General features: G+C 30.8%; 2 protein-coding genes across 2 annotated transcripts; both read left to right on the top strand.

Moving 5' to 3' along the window:
- The first annotated feature begins 6,745 nt into the window (after positions 1–6,745).
- On the top strand, positions 6,746–10,003 carry LOC102594833 (protein indeterminate-domain 2-like). Its single transcript, XM_015306393.1, has 4 exons — positions 6,746–7,205; positions 7,300–7,696; positions 7,796–8,013; positions 8,763–10,003. The coding sequence occupies exons 1-4, from the start codon at positions 7,103–7,105 to the stop codon at positions 9,563–9,565; spliced, it is 1,521 nt and encodes a 506-aa protein (XP_015161879.1). The 5' UTR covers positions 6,746–7,102; the 3' UTR covers positions 9,566–10,003.
- A 3,031-nt stretch (positions 10,004–13,034) lies between these two features.
- LOC102581155 (cytochrome P450 734A1-like) lies at positions 13,035–19,764 on the top strand. Its single transcript, XM_006341848.2, has 4 exons — positions 13,035–13,783; positions 18,149–18,393; positions 18,541–18,889; positions 19,299–19,764. Exons 1-4 carry the CDS (start codon positions 13,301–13,303, stop codon positions 19,710–19,712), a joined length of 1,491 nt encoding a protein of 496 aa, XP_006341910.1. The 5' UTR covers positions 13,035–13,300; the 3' UTR covers positions 19,713–19,764.
- Positions 19,765–20,050: the final 286 nt, after the last annotated feature.

Genomic DNA, 20,050 nt, shown 5'->3' with positions numbered 1-20,050 from the left:
TCACATAATTATGAGTTGACGCTTAACCATTTTTTATCATTAGAGAGAGACAGAAAATATGCTTTGTGTTACCAAACAAGGTGTTTACAGTTTTAATGATGGAGAATTTAAAGTTTATAAATTTTTATTATTATTTTAAATAATAAAGTACTAATTTGGGTTTGTAATTTAATACTAGTACTTGTGTTGGTAGAAAATAGAAGATTTTTTATTATAAATAAAATATGTGCAAAAGTTATTGAATTATTCTACTAAATTCGTAATTTATAAGTACTTTTAAGTCTGCCACAGTAGTTTATTGGTATTTTGTCGATTATGATCATATAATTAGAAGAATATTGCTTGATACATTCATTTGACACAAAAAAAAATCATGAGCTTTTTTGTAATTTTATATTCCATAGTGTTAAATTCTACGCAAAAAAAGGTGAAAGAAAGATGAAGCAAAGAAAACTTGAAGGCTTGTTACGAAAAATGATAAGGACCAATGAGAAGTGTTTTTGGGTCGATCAATCCATCAAGAAGAAGAATTTGTAATCTTTTTTCTTAAGAAGAATAATTTATAATCTCCTGTAATAATACCGATATTTCCTAACTAGTTCAATTAGTATCAAGAACTGTGAAGAGGTTAGAATACAAGTATTATTTACAAAAATTATTGATATTTTCTAAAAGTCAATAAAGTAATAATTAAACATATAATATCACCTATTATCTATACTCATTCATAATATTGGAATTCTTGCGTATACTCTTCTACGTTGATGTGATTGACCTAACTTTTAAATTTTCTTTTTGGTTCATGAAAATGATTTTTTATTATGTAGGAATATTTAAAATAGTAATACAGTTGAAGTAGGCACCCATAATAATTAAAGGCACGTGCTTTCAAAATGCGAATTTTAGTGGAGAGAGTAGACAGAAAAATAAAAATTGTGATTACTCCGTAAGATCACAAAATTAAAATATATTTATCGTCTAATTTGATTAGACACTTTAATTAATAAAAAAGATTAAAAAATTTATATTTGCTTAAATATGCTACGTAGAATATTAGAATTAAAAAGTTACTATTAAATATATATAATAACATAAATTGTTTTCTTTATTTTATCAAAACAACTTAATTTTTATACGACAAAAATAAAAAAAGTAAAAAAATCATTGATTCCTGTTATATCCACAAAGTGAATAAATACTCTGAATAGTCTAATCAGCTTGTATATTCACCATTATTTGTTTTTTGACCTTTTTCTTTCTACGTGGAATATGGAATCTAGATTAACTTTTCCAAAGTAAACTTTTCTTTGTTTTATTTCTTGTCATATATTCAATATTCAAATAAAAGCTCAACAAATTTTAAATTGTACGAGTCATTATTAAGGGTGGAATTTTAATAAAACTTTATTTATTAAAATTCATATTAATCAAAAGTAAAGTTACTTTTTCCCGGGTCTTGCTACTGCATTGTTTCTTTGTTTCTTTTTTTTGTTAAAGATTACTATTATAAGATGGTTTAATAAGTACTTGTTTTGCATCATAATTTTTAAAAATTGGGTAAATTAAATAGTATGCCATAAATGCATTCAAGGATATAACCTACTAATCAAAGTTTCAGGTTCAAAACTTAGTGGAAACAAAAAATATTAGGTGATTATTTCATCTGTCCTAATCTTGGTGGACGGAGTTACGTGATACCTAATAATAATGGGTGGGAGGTGAGTGGTGACAGTTATCGCGTGAAATTAGTTGAAGCCAACAAAAGTTGATTCGGACACCACGATTATTAAGAAAAAATAGTACTCATAAATTAAATTATAGGTAGTATATCTTTTTTTTAAAGGGAAAAGTCTTAAATATGCAATCGAACTTTGAGAAAACGTTCATTTATGTCATCCGTTTAAAGTTTGACTCACCTATAGCATTTTTGTTTGGAAAAAAGCTCATTCATCCCATTATTTGTTAACTGAAATGACATAGATGAAACAAACTTTAAACGGATGATATAGATGAGCCATTTCTCAAAGTTCAATGGCATATTTGAGTCTTTTCCTTTTAAAAAACAATTTAATTAATGACGTAGTCAAATCATAATTGACCTTGTGCAAAAATAATTTTATAAAATTAAAACTTTTTTCAATTAACAAATAATGATATGAATGAGTTTTTTCTCAAATAACAATGACATAAATATGACAAAACTTTAAAACGAATGACGTAAATGAGTCTAAATTAAGAGATAGGTGTATAGTTGGCTAAATTGTGTATGTGAGCGTAGACTTTTCAGGCCACAAAATACGAGGAGATGGATAAATACAAGAGAAGAGATCTTCTATTGGGTACAGTTTTTGATCAGCGATGTGGCAACATAAAAGGACCCACATTTCTCGTATATTTACTGAAACTGCCACGACATTTACTAAATATAGCCACACTCAATTGTCCTTTCTCTATCACTATCTCTGCTACCATTATTTCTTCCTTTGACTCTTCCTTTGACTTGCCTATCAAAATTGTACTAATTCGAACAACTTTTACATATAGCAAAACATAAAAATCATATTCGTATAGTATAATTGGAGTATAATTTATAAAATTGTACTTCATAGTAAATTTTATATTTGCTATGGAACTTTTGATTTATATAATTTATTAGATACATCCAATTTTATACAAATTATTTAGTTTTGTATAAATTTATTTATACATTATAATTTATATAGTAAAATATGTATTTATATAATTATAAGTGTATATGATGAAAATATATGTATTTATATTTGTATATATACGTTTCTCTCGCTTTATACAAACACAAACGTATTTTATATATTTTATACATTTGTCTACCGAATGGGTAATTGTATATCGAAAATGACTAATTGTATACCGAACCAGATGACAAAAAAATGAGATGGTTGCTGCGAATTACAAATAAAATAAACTATGACAATAATATTTAATTTGAATTAATAGTTTGTTATTTCATACAATTTTCTTAATTCTTTTTTTATGTTTTTTAATACAAAATTGTGATATTCAAATTAATTTATGTGTGTTTTTATTATTTTATTATCACAAAGAACAATTGTATTTATTAAAACTTGAACCAATAAAAATCATCATCTAGTAGTAAGATATTTGTCCTAATATCATATAGTAGTAATATTTTTATATCCATTGTGTATTATTTTACCTCACATCATCTTTTAAATACATATTTGCATTATCCTAATTAATTTGCATTTAATATTAAAAAAGTAAATTTTAGACTTAACTCAATTTTCAAAATCAGATTAAGAAAAAGAGGTTGTTCAAGGAATACATTCATCTTCGATGTGGATTTCATATTTCACCCTATACATATTTAGATAATATTCGATACTATATACGTGAACAATTTATTTAATGACTCAATGTCATGGGTTTAATTTTCTTATCATGATAAATGTTATAGGTCTGTATTCTAATTCAATTTTAAATTTTCGTTCAAAATAAAAAATTGTCCCAAATCATATAAGAATAGTTTAAGAAATTCATTCTTTTTTAACATAGTTCATTCATCAAATACCTTTATTAAGTTGTATAACGAGTATCTTCTACCATACAAATACTACTAATTTTATATATCTATCCATTAAAAATTGAACAACTTTAAATAAAAATATCATGGAGTAATATTTTGCCCTCCAATGAAATGTAAACACATGATCCCATACTTTTTCAACTCTATTTATTGAAATACTAACCATATTATTAATTATTATTATCTATATAAACCAACTCCATTTATAAAAAAAGATTCCAAATAAATTGAAAGTTCACATTTTATTTTCTTGGCCCCACACCCGACAACCGAGTGTGGATTTGTCCTCAAGTCCACCGTCCTTATCCATTTTCACGGTTGCCGTCGTTTTAATGGCATTCATGTAATTAATCCTAAAACCATGTCCTAATTATAGCCTCTGTCAGCTATAATTGGATATTTAATTTAGAAATAAAATATTAGAATATTTTAATATTTTTATTATATATAGTGATTAAAAAAAATATAGATATTTATAATTTGTATTTACATAAATATTATGAAAGACTTTAACGAAATTAAATTCGGTGATATTAACTTAATTACAACTAAAAGTAAACCTATCATCATTAAATATCTCTTTTATTAGCTCATAAAATATCAAATATCAATTAAATTAAATATATAGTACTCCCTCCGTTTCACAAAGAATGACCTGGTTTGACTTGACACGGAGTTTAAAATAAATAAAGAAGACTTTTGAATCTTGTGGTCCTAAATTAAAATTATGTCAAATGTACAAAATTGTCCTTAATCTTGTGGTCTTAAATATGCCACGTGGAAAGTAAAAAGTAAAATGTTACCAAAAAAGGAAAGAGGTCATTCTTTTTGAAACTGACTTAAAAGGAAAGGAGGTCATTCTTTGTGAAACGGAGGGAGTATATATTATACTGTAATATCATAATATCAAAACTATATGGTATCAAGTATTTCAATTCAATATGATACTTCAATATCTATTAATTTTCTGTCATAATTTATGTGACACATTTCAAATTTTGAGATTTAAATAAGTCTATTTTTTATCATAATTTTTTCATATATCGTTTAAATATTTTGAAATGTCAATTATTATGTTGTAGTTCTTTTTACGGTTTACAGGTTAATAAATTTTATTTTTAAAAAATTAAAGATTTCATGTATAAATTTTCGATCAAATTTACATTGTTTAACTCAAAAAAAATAAAATGTGTTACATAAATTGAGAAAGATATAGCATATAATACCCCTACTCCTAATTAACAATGTATACCAAATTTCATTATCAATCCATTGACCAATGTGTACTCACTTTTCTCTCTCAAATTATTCGTAAAAAATATATTCCCTATACGTTACATTTTTATTTTTTTTACTTATCCTCTCTAGGAGCTCTCACCCCTTTGCTCCCTTGGTGACTCGAATTCGCAACCTCGAGTTGGAAGTGAGAGGTGCTTACCATCCGAGTAAATTCCTCTCGTCCCCTATACGATACATTGGTAAGTACTACGACAAAAAAAATTATTTTGACTAAATTTTGCTTCTACCAACTTAAAATTATTTTTAGTAGATTCCGATTCAACCAATATGTAATAAAATCAAGTATAAAAATAAAAAAATTGAACAATATGCAATTATTATTATAATAATAATAATAATAATAATAATAATGAGAGAAACTAGTCTACATTTGATCATCTATTGATACTCTATGCTTATTCTCAACTTTTATATCTTTATATCTAAAATCATGTTTTCAATAAATTACAAATATGTTATATACTGTTTAACCAATTGTTTCTAATATTTTTTTTAATCAACATCTCACTCACCTCATAATTACTATAGTCTATCTCTCACGTCTCATAACTAAAATAATTGTACACCTCTTTTCTTACCTGCCTAAATTATTTTAGTTATCTTTAATTCCATATCTTATTCATCAAGCTATTTTAACCTTATTTTGAATATGTTCATTCATAAATCATAATCACATCTCTCCCAAACATTTATACATTCATATCAAACATTCTTTTTTCATTACTTTTATTTTCTAAAGATATATTTTATTTATTTTAATTTATGTGACACATTTTATTTTTTTAATGTCAAACCGTTAAAATTTGATTAAAAATTTACTCATGAAATCTTGGGCGAAAATAAATTTTGGAAGGAGCAAACTTAGGCGAAAATACACTAAACGACAAATTTCTGAACCAGAGGAACTGATTAGTCCGAGTTCCTCCGACAGGCGACAGGTGTCTCACAATGAACCAGATTATGCCACGTGGACCATTGTATTTATCGCACAAACTTACTAGGCCTTGGGAAAGAAGCAGCTGAAACTGAGCCTACCGCGGTTCAAAATCGAATAGAAAAAAAAAAACATTTTAAAATAATTAAATTATTCAAAAATCAAGAAAATTTTTGAAAATTTTTATTGTTCATATTTGTGATTTACTTGAATTATTTATATTTTTAAAAATAGTTTGAAAATATTTAAAAGGACAAAAGTGGAAAGTGATATTTATTTTATGTACTAAACTTTTTTTTCTTTAAGGAATGTGCATTGCTTTAACAATTTTCTTATTTTGAAATGAATAAAATATTATTTTATCAATAATAAGTTATTGATTTACTAATTTCGGTAGCTATTTAAATTTTTTATATTATTGTGTTATCGATTTTTAGTTGTTTGAAGTTTTATTTTAACATGTTAATCGATAACTCAATAGTAAATCAGTATTATATTTATATCATTTAGTATATAAAGTCCTTAAATTAAAGAGTTTCATACTTTTATTTTTTACTATCTCAAACTCTAGTTTATCCTATAATGTTAGTGTGTATGCTTTTCAGCATAATGCAATCTGTCAACTTATGTACCTAATTCATTTAGTTTGTTACCTTATTTCTAAGTGATTTTCTATGAATTTTTTGGTATCAAATCCTAACATATCAATATTCGATAAGCTAATATCTTAATACATGGCTCTATAACAATTTTTAGCATGTTTACAAATCAATAATCAATAAAATAGGACCGAACCGATTGATACATAGCCCTGAGACAACCCCCTTCATTTTTAACCATGCTTTATCGCTTTTTAACTCTATACAATGGTTAATTACTCTCGCCGCTAAAAATAAAAAAAATGTATAAACATTTGAAAATGATTTTACACTTTACATATCTCTATTATGACAGCTTTCAAAAATAGTCTCTTCTCTTTCACTCTCTCTGTGTTCTAATCTAAAAAGCAAAACCGCCGCCATGTATGAACATTAAAGCTCTTGTTCCCATTTTTTCTCTTCTTGAAAGAATTTATTTTTCTTCTTTAGGGAACACAACAATTCCCAAAAATAGTGTAGAATTTTTCCTAGCTTTGGGAAGCGTTTATTGAATTTCTGGTGTAAACTGAGAAGGGTACTTTCAAATCCATTTTTACAAGTAAGCTAAAAGGGGCTGAAGTGGAGAAAACAAAGTAGTAATAACTGAAAATCATATGTAAAAAATTCAAGTTTTATTAGCTAAATATGGCAGATATTGAAAAATTAGCTGGTTCTGGTTCATTAGAAGAATCGATTACACAGCAAAATTTTCCAGTAAAGAGGAGAAGGAATCTTCCTGGAAATCCTGGTAAAGTTTAATCTAACAGTTTTTACGATTTTTTTTTGTTTGTTTTTGTTGATTTCTGTTTTGCTGAAGGTGAAAATGTTGGTTGTATGTGTAGATCCAGAAGCAGAAGTGATAGCTTTATCACCAAAAACTCTAATGGCGACAAACCGATTTGTGTGTGAGATTTGTAACAAAGGTTTTCAAAGAGATCAAAATTTACAGCTTCATCGGAGAGGTCACAACTTGCCATGGAAACTCCGGCAACGAACGAGCAATGAGGTGAAAAAACGTGTTTACGTTTGTCCAGAATCTTCATGCGTTCATCATGATCCTTCTAGAGCTTTAGGCGATCTCACTGGAATTAAGAAACATTTCTGCAGAAAACATGGTGAGAAGAAGTTTAAATGTGAACGTTGCACCAAAAAATACGCTGTTCATTCCGATTGGAAAGCACATATGAAAACTTGTGGTACTAGAGAGTATCGCTGTGATTGTGGAACTTTATTTTCCAGGTAATATAACAACTCTTCCCATATTTGAGATAAAATAATAAATAATTTAATCATTCGATCGCGAACTAATTTTTTATATTTTATTTGTTTATGGTATAGGAGGGATAGCTTCATAACTCATAGAGCATTTTGTGATGCATTGGCTCAAGAAAGTGCAAGATCTCATCAACCATTAATGGAGGATACAAATGCTGAAGGAGATTTGAAGGTTGATGAAGCTATTAACAAAACGGTGTCGTCTTCATCTAGTCCACCACCACAACCTTTAACTCCATCAACTGGCGTTCTCTCTCCAGTTCTGTCCATTCACAGTTCAGGTAAATTTTAAAATAAATAAATAATAAAGCTAATTCTATGTTCTTTGGTATGTTTTGATACGCAGATGAGATAAATAAGGATATTCAATCTCGAAATTAGCTCATACCTTAAATCAAACATAAAATAAAGTCATACTCTATTAATAATTTTATTTTGAGATTATTATTCTTATCTTGCGTATTAAAGTGCTTCGGGTATTGCACATGCATAATGTGCAATTTGTCAACATCGTAAAAGCCAACGAGTATGTCTACGAAAACGCTTCTCTCGTTTGAATGGAAATTTGGATTCTTCAGAGTGGGTTTTTTCATGTGATGTTCTTTTTTTATATATAAAAAATATATTTTTTTTTGGATTTGTCTGTTAGTGTTCTTTGTTTTTTCTGAAGCTTCGTCTTGTTGTGTGATTTTCACCATTAATTTATTACTATTCATTTACTATATATAATTTTGACCACGGGGGAAGAGATGAATAGTAAAATGGTGTAATTAGTTTTTTTTTAAAAATAATGTTAGTACGTGCTCAAAATTCGAAAAAGGATTTAAAAAGAGATATCATGATTGCTTCTGCTTTATAATGTGAAAGGTCTCTGGTTAAAGTGGGATGCATATATTGGATTGTGGATTCAGAAGTTACAAAAGTTTATTCCATTTTTGAAAAAGATTGCATCTTTTTCTTGATTCAATTGAATTGAATTATAAATAAAACTCTCTTTTTTTCTCTCTTTTGTTCATTTTTTGTGTGACAGAATTGCCTGTAGAAAATCAAAATCAAGGTGGAGTACAATTGCAACAAGCACAAGGTACAACAACACATGTTTCTACCACCCCTGTCATCACAATTTCCACTGCTGCTGCTAGTGGTCCTAGTAGTAGCAAGGTGTTTGCTAGTGTGTTTCCATCGTCGTCATCAGCTCAGCATGTAAACTCGTCTTACTCAGATATTCTACGTGCTATTGAGACCGAGCAAGTGATGGCTGTAGAGCCGATGTCACTCTCATTGTCATCTTCTCTTTACTTGTCTAATAATGGACCAAGTTTATTCCAAGAACACACTGGTGGCCACAGCCACGGCCATGGCCAGCATTATGGTTCAGCAACAATGCAGCCAGCATTATCTGCAACTGCATTACTTCAAAAAGCAGCCCAAATGGGGTCTACAACCTCAAACAACTCGTTTCTCCGTGGCCTTGGATTGGCAATGTCATCAAGTACTTCTACGCCGGAGGAGAATTTACTAGCAAGGAGGACTAATTCTCTCGGCCATGTGAAGCTGGAGAGCAATATTAATGCAGAGGTACCCGGGCTCGGGATACAGCTTCATGGTCATTCAGGATTTACCGACTTTAGGATGGGTCCATCCATATCTCATCAGACATCTATGATGTTCGGAAGCAAGCCTCCGACTCTTGATTTTCTTGGTTTAGGAAATGGTGCAAGTGTAACTCCATCGAACGGATTTTCAGCATTTTTAAGCTCAATGGAAGATGGATTTGGTGTTGTAGCTGAGCCTTGGGATGACCCTTCTGATAGAAAACCTGCTATGCTCTAGCTGGAGTTTAGTTGCATTAATGCAATGCCTGTCAAGGGCTTGCTCCGCGCTCATCACCACCTACCTGCATTTCACATCTCGACACAGTGGAACGTGTAACCCGCCTTGCAATTAAGCTCTCTATTCACATCCCTCTCAAAGTTTTTGGATTGGAGTTTAGTTTTTTGTTTGATATTATACATATGCAATAGTTGATAGGGATAGCTAAGTTATGTTCATAATCTTGATATTGCACCCTTTTGGTCTCTCAACCAAACTTCATTATAAGATTTTAGTTTATTTTGGAAATCATATTAGGAGGACATGCAGTTAATTAGGAGAATATAGTAGCTATTAGCTAGGTTTCTAATTATTTTGTAGTAATTATTATGTGAGAGAATAACTAAGTTCAGAATGTGGATATTTCTCACTAGGGAAAATTCTTTAATTTTCCACCTACTTTCTTTGTCCATTCTTTTTGTCTTCCTTTGAATATCACATTTTCATCTCCATAAGTAGTAAGCAAAGTCTAGTGTGAATTGATGATGTTGTGAACACTTATTCAAGGACAACATTGGATGCAAAGTTTCTTTAGGTCCTTTTCCCTTTGTGACAAGAAATTCATAGGGTACCTTTTCTACAAAACCGGACACCAAGTGGAAAACTAAAAAAAAAATAAAAAAAAAATATCATTTTTGGATAACTAGTACTCCATTGGTTACAATTTATATATTATTATTATTTGACTTGACATTGAGTATGTGGTTATTTATCATTTGATCTGGCATAAAATTTAAAATAAAGAAATAATTTTTGTTTAAATTAACAGTCTAAAACCAGCATAACATTTTATATTATTGGATTATAAAAATGAGAAAACATAATCTCACATAAAATCTAACATATATTTGATTGTTTTTGTCTCTTTTCCAAATAACATAATATTATCAAAAATAATTCTGATTTTATGTTTTCGCATTACTAGTACATATATAGATTATTAGAAAAATGTTGTATCATTCTATATGGATAAACTATAACTAATCTCCAGGTAAATTTATTCTCATCTTACTAATGAGTTAATTTCTCACACGGCCATCCAAATAATATCTTTCATTTCAAAAAGTCGCTTAATTTGACTTGTAACACAAAAATCACTGTAATGATAATCATATTACAATATTACTCAATTTATGTTTTCTAACAAAAAAAACACACTCCATTATTGCATTTCATCAATCAACTTATTCAGACAATATTTCCAATAGATATTGCTAACGTAGAATGACATGTATTACTCTAACGAGCAATCAAACGACCCTACTTAATCACATGCCTTCTTCCAACAATGTACATCCAGACAGCTAAGGCCTAAGGGAAGGAGTAGACATTGGAGAATCAGAAAAATGGAAATGTGGGGAATAGGCAACAGACATTGCCATTTATAATGAAAGTACCATAACATTTCTAAACAGAGACGATCATGCCGGTCGGTCAGTAGGGGCTCCCCCACCCCCAAGTCAAATCTTCAACTTAAATTTAATTAAAAGCCTTTGTAGACTACTGTAGTAGTTGACTGCTGGACCACGTTGGAAATTAATGAAAAATGACAGACTCAAAATTTATTAGGAAAATTAAGCAGAATAACAAATATTTAACCTATATTAGGTACTATAGTTATAGTTTAAGATAATTATAATTCGCAGCTACAATTTCTTTAATTCATGCTATTCGCCTGATTTGTATAAATACATAATTTGTATGATTTAGTTCCTGATTGTATAAATCCAGAATATTGTATATATACTTACACTAGCTATTTGTATACGATTTATGAAAAACTCGTAATAAATTATCTTGTTTGTATATTTGCAAGCGAAATATACAAACGAAATTCTGAAAAAAATTTAAATATATAAATACAAAATTTGTATATACTTACCCAATTTGTATATTTGCAAAAGAATCATTCAAATGGGCAGAAGTATACAAATCGCAACCTTTATAGCAAATGGAACTATAGCTATGAAGTGCAATTATCGAAACTATAATTATAGAGCCTTATTATATCAATTATGTTTGCTATTTCAATAATTTTCTCTTTATTAATTCAACAAGTTTTGTGAAATGGAAAAGAGTCAAAAGTGCTTTTAAATGATTTGAAATCGAATAAATATGTTTGGTCAAAAGATATTATTATCGTTAATTATTTGGTCCAAAAATATTTATGTTAAGAGTATAAATTATGTCTTTCTTTATTTTAATTTGGATTGAAAGGTGCTCACATTGAATGATGCACACTCTTGACTGTGCCCACCTGCAGTGACATCGATTGTTCAGTGATATTGATGAATAACAATGACTAATTAGTGACATTCCAGCTAATACAAAATTTCAAAAGTTTCTGCACATTTACATATTTATATCGAATTATAATTATGTATAACTTGGTATACCACATTAATAACATATCCAAAGTACTTTTATAAAATGGGGTTTTATGAAAATTGAAAGGTAAGATAAATTCCGATTTTGTTTTTGTCTTTTTCATAGTTCCTTAGATCCAAAGAAATATAATCAAAATAGGATAACAAGTAAATATGACAACCAAATAGTAAGAGACAAACAATAAGTAATATTCTCTCCGTTTCTTTTTAGTTGTTAGTTTTTACTTTTTGAGAGTTAATTTTATTAATTTTTAAAATAAAATTTCAGATATTCGAAAAATATTATAATTGTAACTTTCTTTTCATATCAATATGATGAAAAATACATCTTAAAATGTTAGTCAAAATTTATATTGTTTGACTCTCAAAAAAGAAATTATGACAATTAAAAAAGAATTAAGGAAGTGATACGCATAAAAGAATAGCAAACTATTTTATTCTCACTCGGTGTTCGGAGCCCACATAAACTAAATCTAGATCACGCATGCAGGGCTCATTCGAGGATAATGCTCCCAACATAATTTTTTCCAAAGCCAGAGCTTGAACTCAAAACCTTAGGTTAAGGGTGAAACAATCACACCATTACATCACAACTCATGTTGGTAACTCTCTAACTATCTACTAACCTTTTACTCTTTTCATTTTTCTAATTTGAATTATATCTTTAGTAAGCTAAATCATATGTAGCTATCGATCACCTTTGATAATTTATTTTTTGATATATCTCTACCTTTCCTTACTCATGTTACATTCAACATCTCAAACCTCTTTAATTATGCATTTCACTTGTATAATATCCGGATCATCTTTATCTCACTTCTTTCATTTATAATTCGACCCAAAAATTATTTTTTCTCATCTTAAATAGCTTTGTTCCTAATATACACACATCCGTCACATCTTTCTTATCATGGAATATATACGTGAACAAGAGTATCTTACACATAAATTTGCTTCTCCTCAGATAGATCAATAATTAAGGGAACAATTTAAATTCTTAGAAAAATAAATAAATTTTGGCAGCTTCTACCATAATAGCCAATGTGATTAGTAAATAATTAAATAGAAATATGCCTAAATCCTGTTGGACATGATTACTGAATACTGATTGTGCCTTTTTGTTTGATCTCTTCCGCCGGCTGACTTTTAAATTAGTTTAGTTTATTAATCACTCACTATTTATGCATTTCTTCAATGAAGATCCCCAAATCACAATTTTAATCTCTACCTCCTCCTCCGCCGCCGTCGAACGCCGCTTCTTTCTCATTTCCGGCCACCGGAACCACCGGAAAACTGAGATTCTTCTCCGATGTATCTCACAGTTCTTTCGATTTTGCTATTACTACCTGTGATCTTCATTTTCAAGTTCATATACTCAGTGATTTACCTTCCATGGAAGTTCGAAAAACACTTCAGGAAGCAAGGAATCAGAGGCCCCGGCTACCGTCTGATCTACGGAAACACAGAGGAAATCAAACGGCAGATTAGTGAAGCTGAATCGAAATCAATTCCGTTCAATCACAACGTGCTGCACCGAATTGCTCCTCAGTACTACAACTGGTCGGCCATTTACGGGAAGACTTTTTTGTGGTGGTTCGGGTCGAAGCCCCGGTTGGCTATTTCTGACCCGGATATGATTAAAGGGCTTTTCATGAATAAAGCAGTGGATAAAGTTGGATTTGATCCACAAACTAAGCAGCTGTTTGGACAAGGACTTGTTGGTTTGCGTGGTGAACAATGGGCTTTGCATAGGAGGATTGCAAACCAGGCTTTTAACATGGAGATTGTTAAGGTGATCCATTAACTTTTACTAAAGCCCAATTGTTAAAGTTTTTTTTTTTGTCTTACAAAAGGAAAGGTCAATGAAGTTTTCACCTGAAAATGCATTTTAAAAAACTCTGAGAGAAGCATTGAAAATACCTCTGAATTTGGTGTGAATTATTAATTTTATCCCAAATGATTGATAGTCTTAAAAACACTTATTTACTTGATTAATTGAACTTAAATACACACATAATCTTGCAATATAAGTGAAATATATCCATATATTCTTGTCAAGTTTAGGAATGTTTTTAACACTTGTCTCGATTTTTGTGGCATACTTTTATAGGAGTTTGAGATCAATTGCTATGTCATGTGGCAGATTGAGGATGTATCTAAATTTAGTTAGTTAAATAGAAGAGTATTTTTAAAACTGTCAATAATTCACAAGCAAAACTAATAATTTGTGTTAAATTCAGGAGTGCTTTCAATATTTTTCTAAAAAACTTTTGCTAAGGCTAAATGTCTTTCAAAAATAACATTTATACTTTAATAAGATTAAAAAAAACATTTGTGTCTTCATAAAATAAGGAAATGATCTGCAAATATTTCACTTTCACACCTCATTCGTTAGAAAATGATGTCTATAATATCATCGTAAAAAACATGTACAAATACTCTTAAAATTACTCTATCAATTTAATTTTATAGATAAAATGATAAAAATACCCTAAGCCCGGTATTTAAGTGGAGAAGGGTAGAGGGGCGGGCCCATTATCCACCGAATTTAGAAGGCTGTGATTGGTCCAAAGGGCTGGTCACAGACGGATTTCTAAGTTATCAAAAAAAAAAAATATCTCCTTAGGTAAATTCAAAGATAATCCTTTAAAGTCACATTAATAACCATTTATATTTTTAAAATTTGACCATAAAATACAAAGAAAATTGCATCAAATTTAATCATCACCACAAAGAAGTTCCATTGACTTAGAATTTAATCATAAACACGAAAAAATCTCATTAAATTTTAAAATATATGATCATAAAAATGCATTAGACTAGAAAAAAAACTCAAAGTTATATCTTTAATGTGAATTGTTTCATTTTTTTTTTTTAAAAAAAATAGTTACCCTCAGAAGTGATTAGTCATTATCCAACCGGTCTCTTTGACAAAATATTTGATGAAAATTAAAAATATTAATTTAAAGTGTGCTTAAGAAACTATATTGTATTGATTTTTGTATTTTTCTTTAAATATTATACCCACTTTATTTTCTAGCTTGTCGTCATTTTGAAGTTCTTTAATTTGAGCAGCCATGCTCTTTCATTCATGGAGAAATCCTCTATGCAACAGAGGTAATTTCTTCCCTTTAATCCAACTGTTTGCTTTATCGCATGGCCATGTAGCTATATTTCATTCTTGCGCTTCTATTCCCTCTAAATATCCTTCGTTTCGCAAAAAGCCATCGATTTCTAAGAAGCGTAAAGTTGTAATTTTTAGGGAATTCAGAGATGTGAATAGTTTAAACGATGCTGTTTGTGTTTTTCATTAATTGGTCTGTAAGAACCAGTTCCTTCTGTTGTAGAGTTCGCAAAATTGTTAAGGGTGATGATTAATATGAAGATATTCTGTTGTTGTTTCGTTTTTCGGTAGAGATGAGGAAGTTAGGGATTCCCTTTGATGATTATATCTTGACTATTGTGATTAATTCTTTTTGTCTTGCTGGGTTGTGCTGAAAATGGGTTTCGGTATTGGGTGTTTTTCTAAGAGTGGTGTTCTAGTTTAATGTGGTTACTTTCAGTACTCTTATGAGGGGCCTTTTTGAACAAAATAAGATTCAGGATGCTATGTGGTTGTTTAGGAAGCTGGTGAAAGAGAAAATTTGTAAGATGGATGAAGTTATGTTTGGTACAGTCATGAATGGGCTTTGTAAACAAGGGCATACTCAAACAGCTCTTAGTTTGTTAAGGCTAATGGAGCAAGGGGATGCCAAACCTAACACAGTTGTGTATAGTATTGTTGTAGATGCACTTTGTAAAGACCAAATGGTAGGTGCTGCTTTTAATCTTTTCAATGAAATGAAGCGAAAAGGGATTACTCCGAATGTACTTACGTATAGTTCACTGGTTGATGGTTTCTGTAAGTTTGATCAGTGGGAAAAAGTTAGGCTGCTTTTGGATGAGATGATGTATCTTAATATTTTCCCGAACATGCACACGTTTAGCATGTTGGTAGATGCATTTTGTAAAAAAAGGATGGTTGAAGATGCTGTGGAAGTGTTAAAGATAATGGTCCAAAAAGGTGAACATCCTGATGTGGTTACCTTTAACGCTATAATGGAAGGGTATTGTTTGCGCGTTGAGATAGACGTAGCAAGGAGAGTTTTAGATTCTATGATTGATATTGGTGTCAAGCCTGACATCTTTAGTTACAATATATTAGTCAATGGATATTGCAAGCAGAAGAAATTAGATGAGGCCATGCATTTATATTGTGAAATCTCGCAAAAGGGGTTGAAACCTGACATTGTTACATATTCTACTATCTTGCAAGGCCTTTTTGAAGTTGGTAGAGTTGAGTGTTCTGAAAATTTCTTTACTGAGATGCAAAATGCAGGCCATAGTCCTGACATTTACACTTGTGGCATTATGCTTCATGGTTATTTAAAAAATGGACATGTAGAAAAAGCAATGTCCCTCTTTCACAGGTGGGAAAAACAAAAGGAAGATACTTATATTTTGATCTATAATACAGGCAATGATGGATTTTTTAAAATTCAAAAGCTTGATAAAGCTCGTTCTATTTTTGATAAGCTTTATTCCGTAGGGTTGCATCCTGATGTTATAAGATACAATGTAACAGTAAATGGACTTTGTATTGAAGGTTTAGTAGATGAAGCCAAAGAGTTGCTAAGAAAAATGGAGGACAATGGGTGCTTGCTGGACAATGCCACTTCCAATCTTATTGTGAATGGATTTCTCAAGAGTAATAAAACTAATGAAGCAATGGCCCTTTTGAAGGAAATCATCCAGAGAGGTTTCCCAGCTGATAAAGTCACGATGTCATTGCTAATAGAACTACTCGTGTTAATAGGGGAAGGTCCTTTTTTGCTTAATATGATACCAGAACTTCATCTAAGAAATGAGAAATGAAGCTCTTTGTCCTCTCACTATTGAACTACTTGAGAGCTTGACTACAATTGGGAAAACCAAATGATGATAGCACTCAAAGTTTAGTTAGCTTCCAATAATGGTTTATGGAGGTATGTGACTTCTTAAAATTCATATGTTGGGGGAATGTCTTAATCTGGAAACTTTATCTCGCTATACCTGTATGTATCTTTTGAATATAGTAATAGATGTAAGTCTTATTAAACATAACTCAATTCCTCGGTATGGTCATTCAGAAAGTCCCTCGAAGGGCTACCATACAATTCTTGCAAAAGCTGAAGACACCATTTCCCATTCTTATCACGATCCAGAGATTTTCAGTAACCATATTAAGCAATACCATTTATAGAACGTGGTCCCATATTCAATAGTCTATAAAAGTATTTGTATGCATTCATTTCATTGTGATGTCTACTTCAGTCACATTTCATGATTTCTGTTAAAATCGGCTGCATTTGGAGTCCTAATTGATAGTCTTTTCCTTTGAGAAAAAATACAAGTATATGTCAGTGTTCTTTGATTTCAGATGTCTCCTTTAAAATCTTTGATACAACTCACCACCTTTTGGAATTTGTATGCCATCTTTTTCTTTAAAAAAATATCACAAGTACGAGTGGAGCTAGTGTTTCATTTACGGATTGAAAGGACCTCTAATAGCTTTTAGCCTAGAGGCTGGATTGTGTTAAAAAAATCCACTTAAGATGTATAAATAATTTATCCATTCTTGCCCCCTCCCCCCTCTAACCATAAGATTCTATGTGTATTTTAGGCATGTTATATAAGTTCAGCTAATATATCAGAAATCTTATTCTTTTTCTCTTAGATTGGATATTCGATCAAAATTTGTTATATGAAAAATAGTGGTAAAAAGCAATAACTTCTAAAGTAACTATAAATGTATAAATTTGTTTTCCGAACACTAAGTCCTTCAAGAATAGGCTAGCTTTATCTCTCAATTATCTATTATGTGCTTTCCTTGATGAAATCTCAATGTGTATTTAGTTGTTAACTTGTCTTACATGACATTCGTGTATTTCCCACTCCATGGCATTATACCTTTCTTCCATCTGTTCATCATTGAGCATACTATTTTTACTTTGTATTGATTTCGAATTTGTATAACTAGAACTTGATCTTCTCATTACTGTACTATAAAGTAGCACCAATACCTATACTTATAAGTCAAAATCTTTTTTTCTTTTACTAAAGTTTTGATGAATTGCAGGCTTGGGTACCGGATATTGTGACTAGTGTTATCAAGGCATTGAAGAAATGGGAAAAAGAAAATGAAGAGAAGGAAGAATTTGAAATAGATGTCTTCAAAGAATTGAATGATCTCTCAGCTGAGGTTATATCTAGAACAGCTTTTGGGAGTAGCTTTGAAGAGGGGAAGCGCATATTTGTGTTGCAAGAGCAACAAATATTTCTTACTTTGCAGGCAATACGAAGCATCTACCTTCCTGGATTTAGGTAAGTCATCATATAAGTTTTGCTGTTGAACTAATTTGGCAATCGTGAAATGAGTATTTAAGCATGAATGCTTTTACTCTTTTTTAGTTCTTCACAGGATTGTATTCATCAATTTAATGGATAAGAAATCTGTTAATAAATTAACAGGTATTTGCCCACGAAAAATAACATGATGAGACGGAGACTAGAGAAAGAAACTCGAGAGTCAGTTAGGAAGCTGATTGAGAGTAGTAAAGGGAGAGAACATTCTAAAAGTCTTCTTAGTTTGCTAATCTCTGCTAGTGAAGAAGAACACGGATTTGGGATGGAAGAAGTCATAAATGAATGCAAGACATTTTACTTTGCTGGGAAGGAAACTACTTCTGTCTTATTAACTTGGACACTTCTTCTTCTAGCATTGCATCAAGAGTGGCAAGATAAAGCTCGAGAAGAAGTTTTCCGAGTTTGTAAGGGTAACAACCTTCCAAGTGCAGAGAATCTGAATGATTTCAAGATTGTAAGTTCAATTCTCTTATCTATTTGTTATGTTTCTCAACACATTAATTGAGGGTTGGCAACTCACTCTTTATATAGTCTTGGCAACTCAACTCATGAGCTAGGTTTTGGGGTTCACTTGGGTTTTAGGTTCATTTCTTTTAACATGGTATCAAAGTCGCACTCACCCCTATTATTGATTTATCCAACGTTTGGCTCCATGTTATGTTGTCTATGCTCCGAGTGTCCAATCTTAAGCATGATATGTGTGTTGAGTGTCCCAACATTAGTGGCAGGAGTAAATGTTCTTTTGATAATCCTCACCTCATGAGTTGATTTCTCAATGTCTATTTTCACTTTTAGTTCCTAACGTTGGTGACATATTGCAAATTTTACTTATGTTTGTTCTCTAATTTTGTTTTTTCGAATAGGTGACAATGATACTTAATGAGACACTGAGACTCTACCCACCGATAGTCGCATTGACAAGAGGAACTTCTAAAGATATCAAGTTGGGAGACCTTGAAATTCCTGCAAATACTCAATTTTATGTGTCAGTAGCTGCTGTGCACCATGACACCGAGATATGGGGGAAAGATGCACTGGAATTCAACCCTCAGAGATTTGCCGAGTCTCGTAAGCATTTGGCTTCATTTTTCCCTTTTGCATTAGGTCCAAGAGTCTGTGTTGGGCAAAACTTAGCCATGGTTGAAGCCAAAATCATCCTGGCAATGATAGTTAAGAATTTCTCTCTTGCATTGTCACCTTCATATGTTCATGCTCCAACTACGCGCCTTACTTTACAGCCCCAGTATGGTGCTCCTATCCTCTTTAGGAAGATTTAAGTTTAAATGTACTACTCTTCACCATGTGATCAGTTTGTCCATCAACGATATATAGATCATCGAACAAAGCTTCAATTATAAACGAGGGCAACATGTATCCCGTGGAATTAGTCCTTTGACATTGAATTTTATTTTATTTTATAGTTTTTGCATTGTCCGTCTGTCGGCCTATAACGGAATTTATTCTTGATTGAACCACCAGAATTTTGTTACTCCTCTAAGGTTTGGCATTAATCAATAGCTGGCTAGCTGCTCGAAAAGGGAAAAAAAAAATAGCTCGGTGCACTAAGTATTTCACACGCAAGATTGGGACATCAATCGGTAGTTGTTTCAAACTT

This window comes from Solanum tuberosum, unplaced genomic scaffold (assembly GCF_000226075.1).
Source record: "Solanum tuberosum cultivar DM 1-3 516 R44 unplaced genomic scaffold, SolTub_3.0 scf00032, whole genome shotgun sequence".
Lineage (NCBI taxonomy): Eukaryota > Viridiplantae > Streptophyta > Magnoliopsida > Solanales > Solanaceae > Solanum > Solanum tuberosum.
Note: the sequence above shows the minus strand (reverse complement) of the source record. Positions and strands in the feature narration are given on the sequence as shown.

Excerpts from the sequence above, each read along its gene's own strand:
- LOC102594833 (XM_015306393.1), top strand. The coding sequence starts at position 7,103 with ATGGCAGATATTGAAAAATTAGCTGGTTCTGGTTCATTAGAAGAATCG. Across the intron at positions 7,697-7,795 it reads TGTGGAACTTTATTTTCCAG|GAGGGATAGCTTCATAACTC; the intron begins GTAATATAACAA and ends TTTATGGTATAG. Across the intron at positions 8,014-8,762 it reads TCTGTCCATTCACAGTTCAG|AATTGCCTGTAGAAAATCAA; the intron begins GTAAATTTTAAA and ends TTTGTGTGACAG.
- LOC102581155 (XM_006341848.2), top strand. The coding sequence starts at position 13,301 with ATGTATCTCACAGTTCTTTCGATTTTGCTATTACTACCTGTGATCTTC. Across the intron at positions 18,394-18,540 it reads ATCTACCTTCCTGGATTTAG|GTATTTGCCCACGAAAAATA; the intron begins GTAAGTCATCAT and ends ATAAATTAACAG. Across the intron at positions 18,890-19,298 it reads ATCTGAATGATTTCAAGATT|GTGACAATGATACTTAATGA; the intron begins GTAAGTTCAATT and ends TTTTTCGAATAG.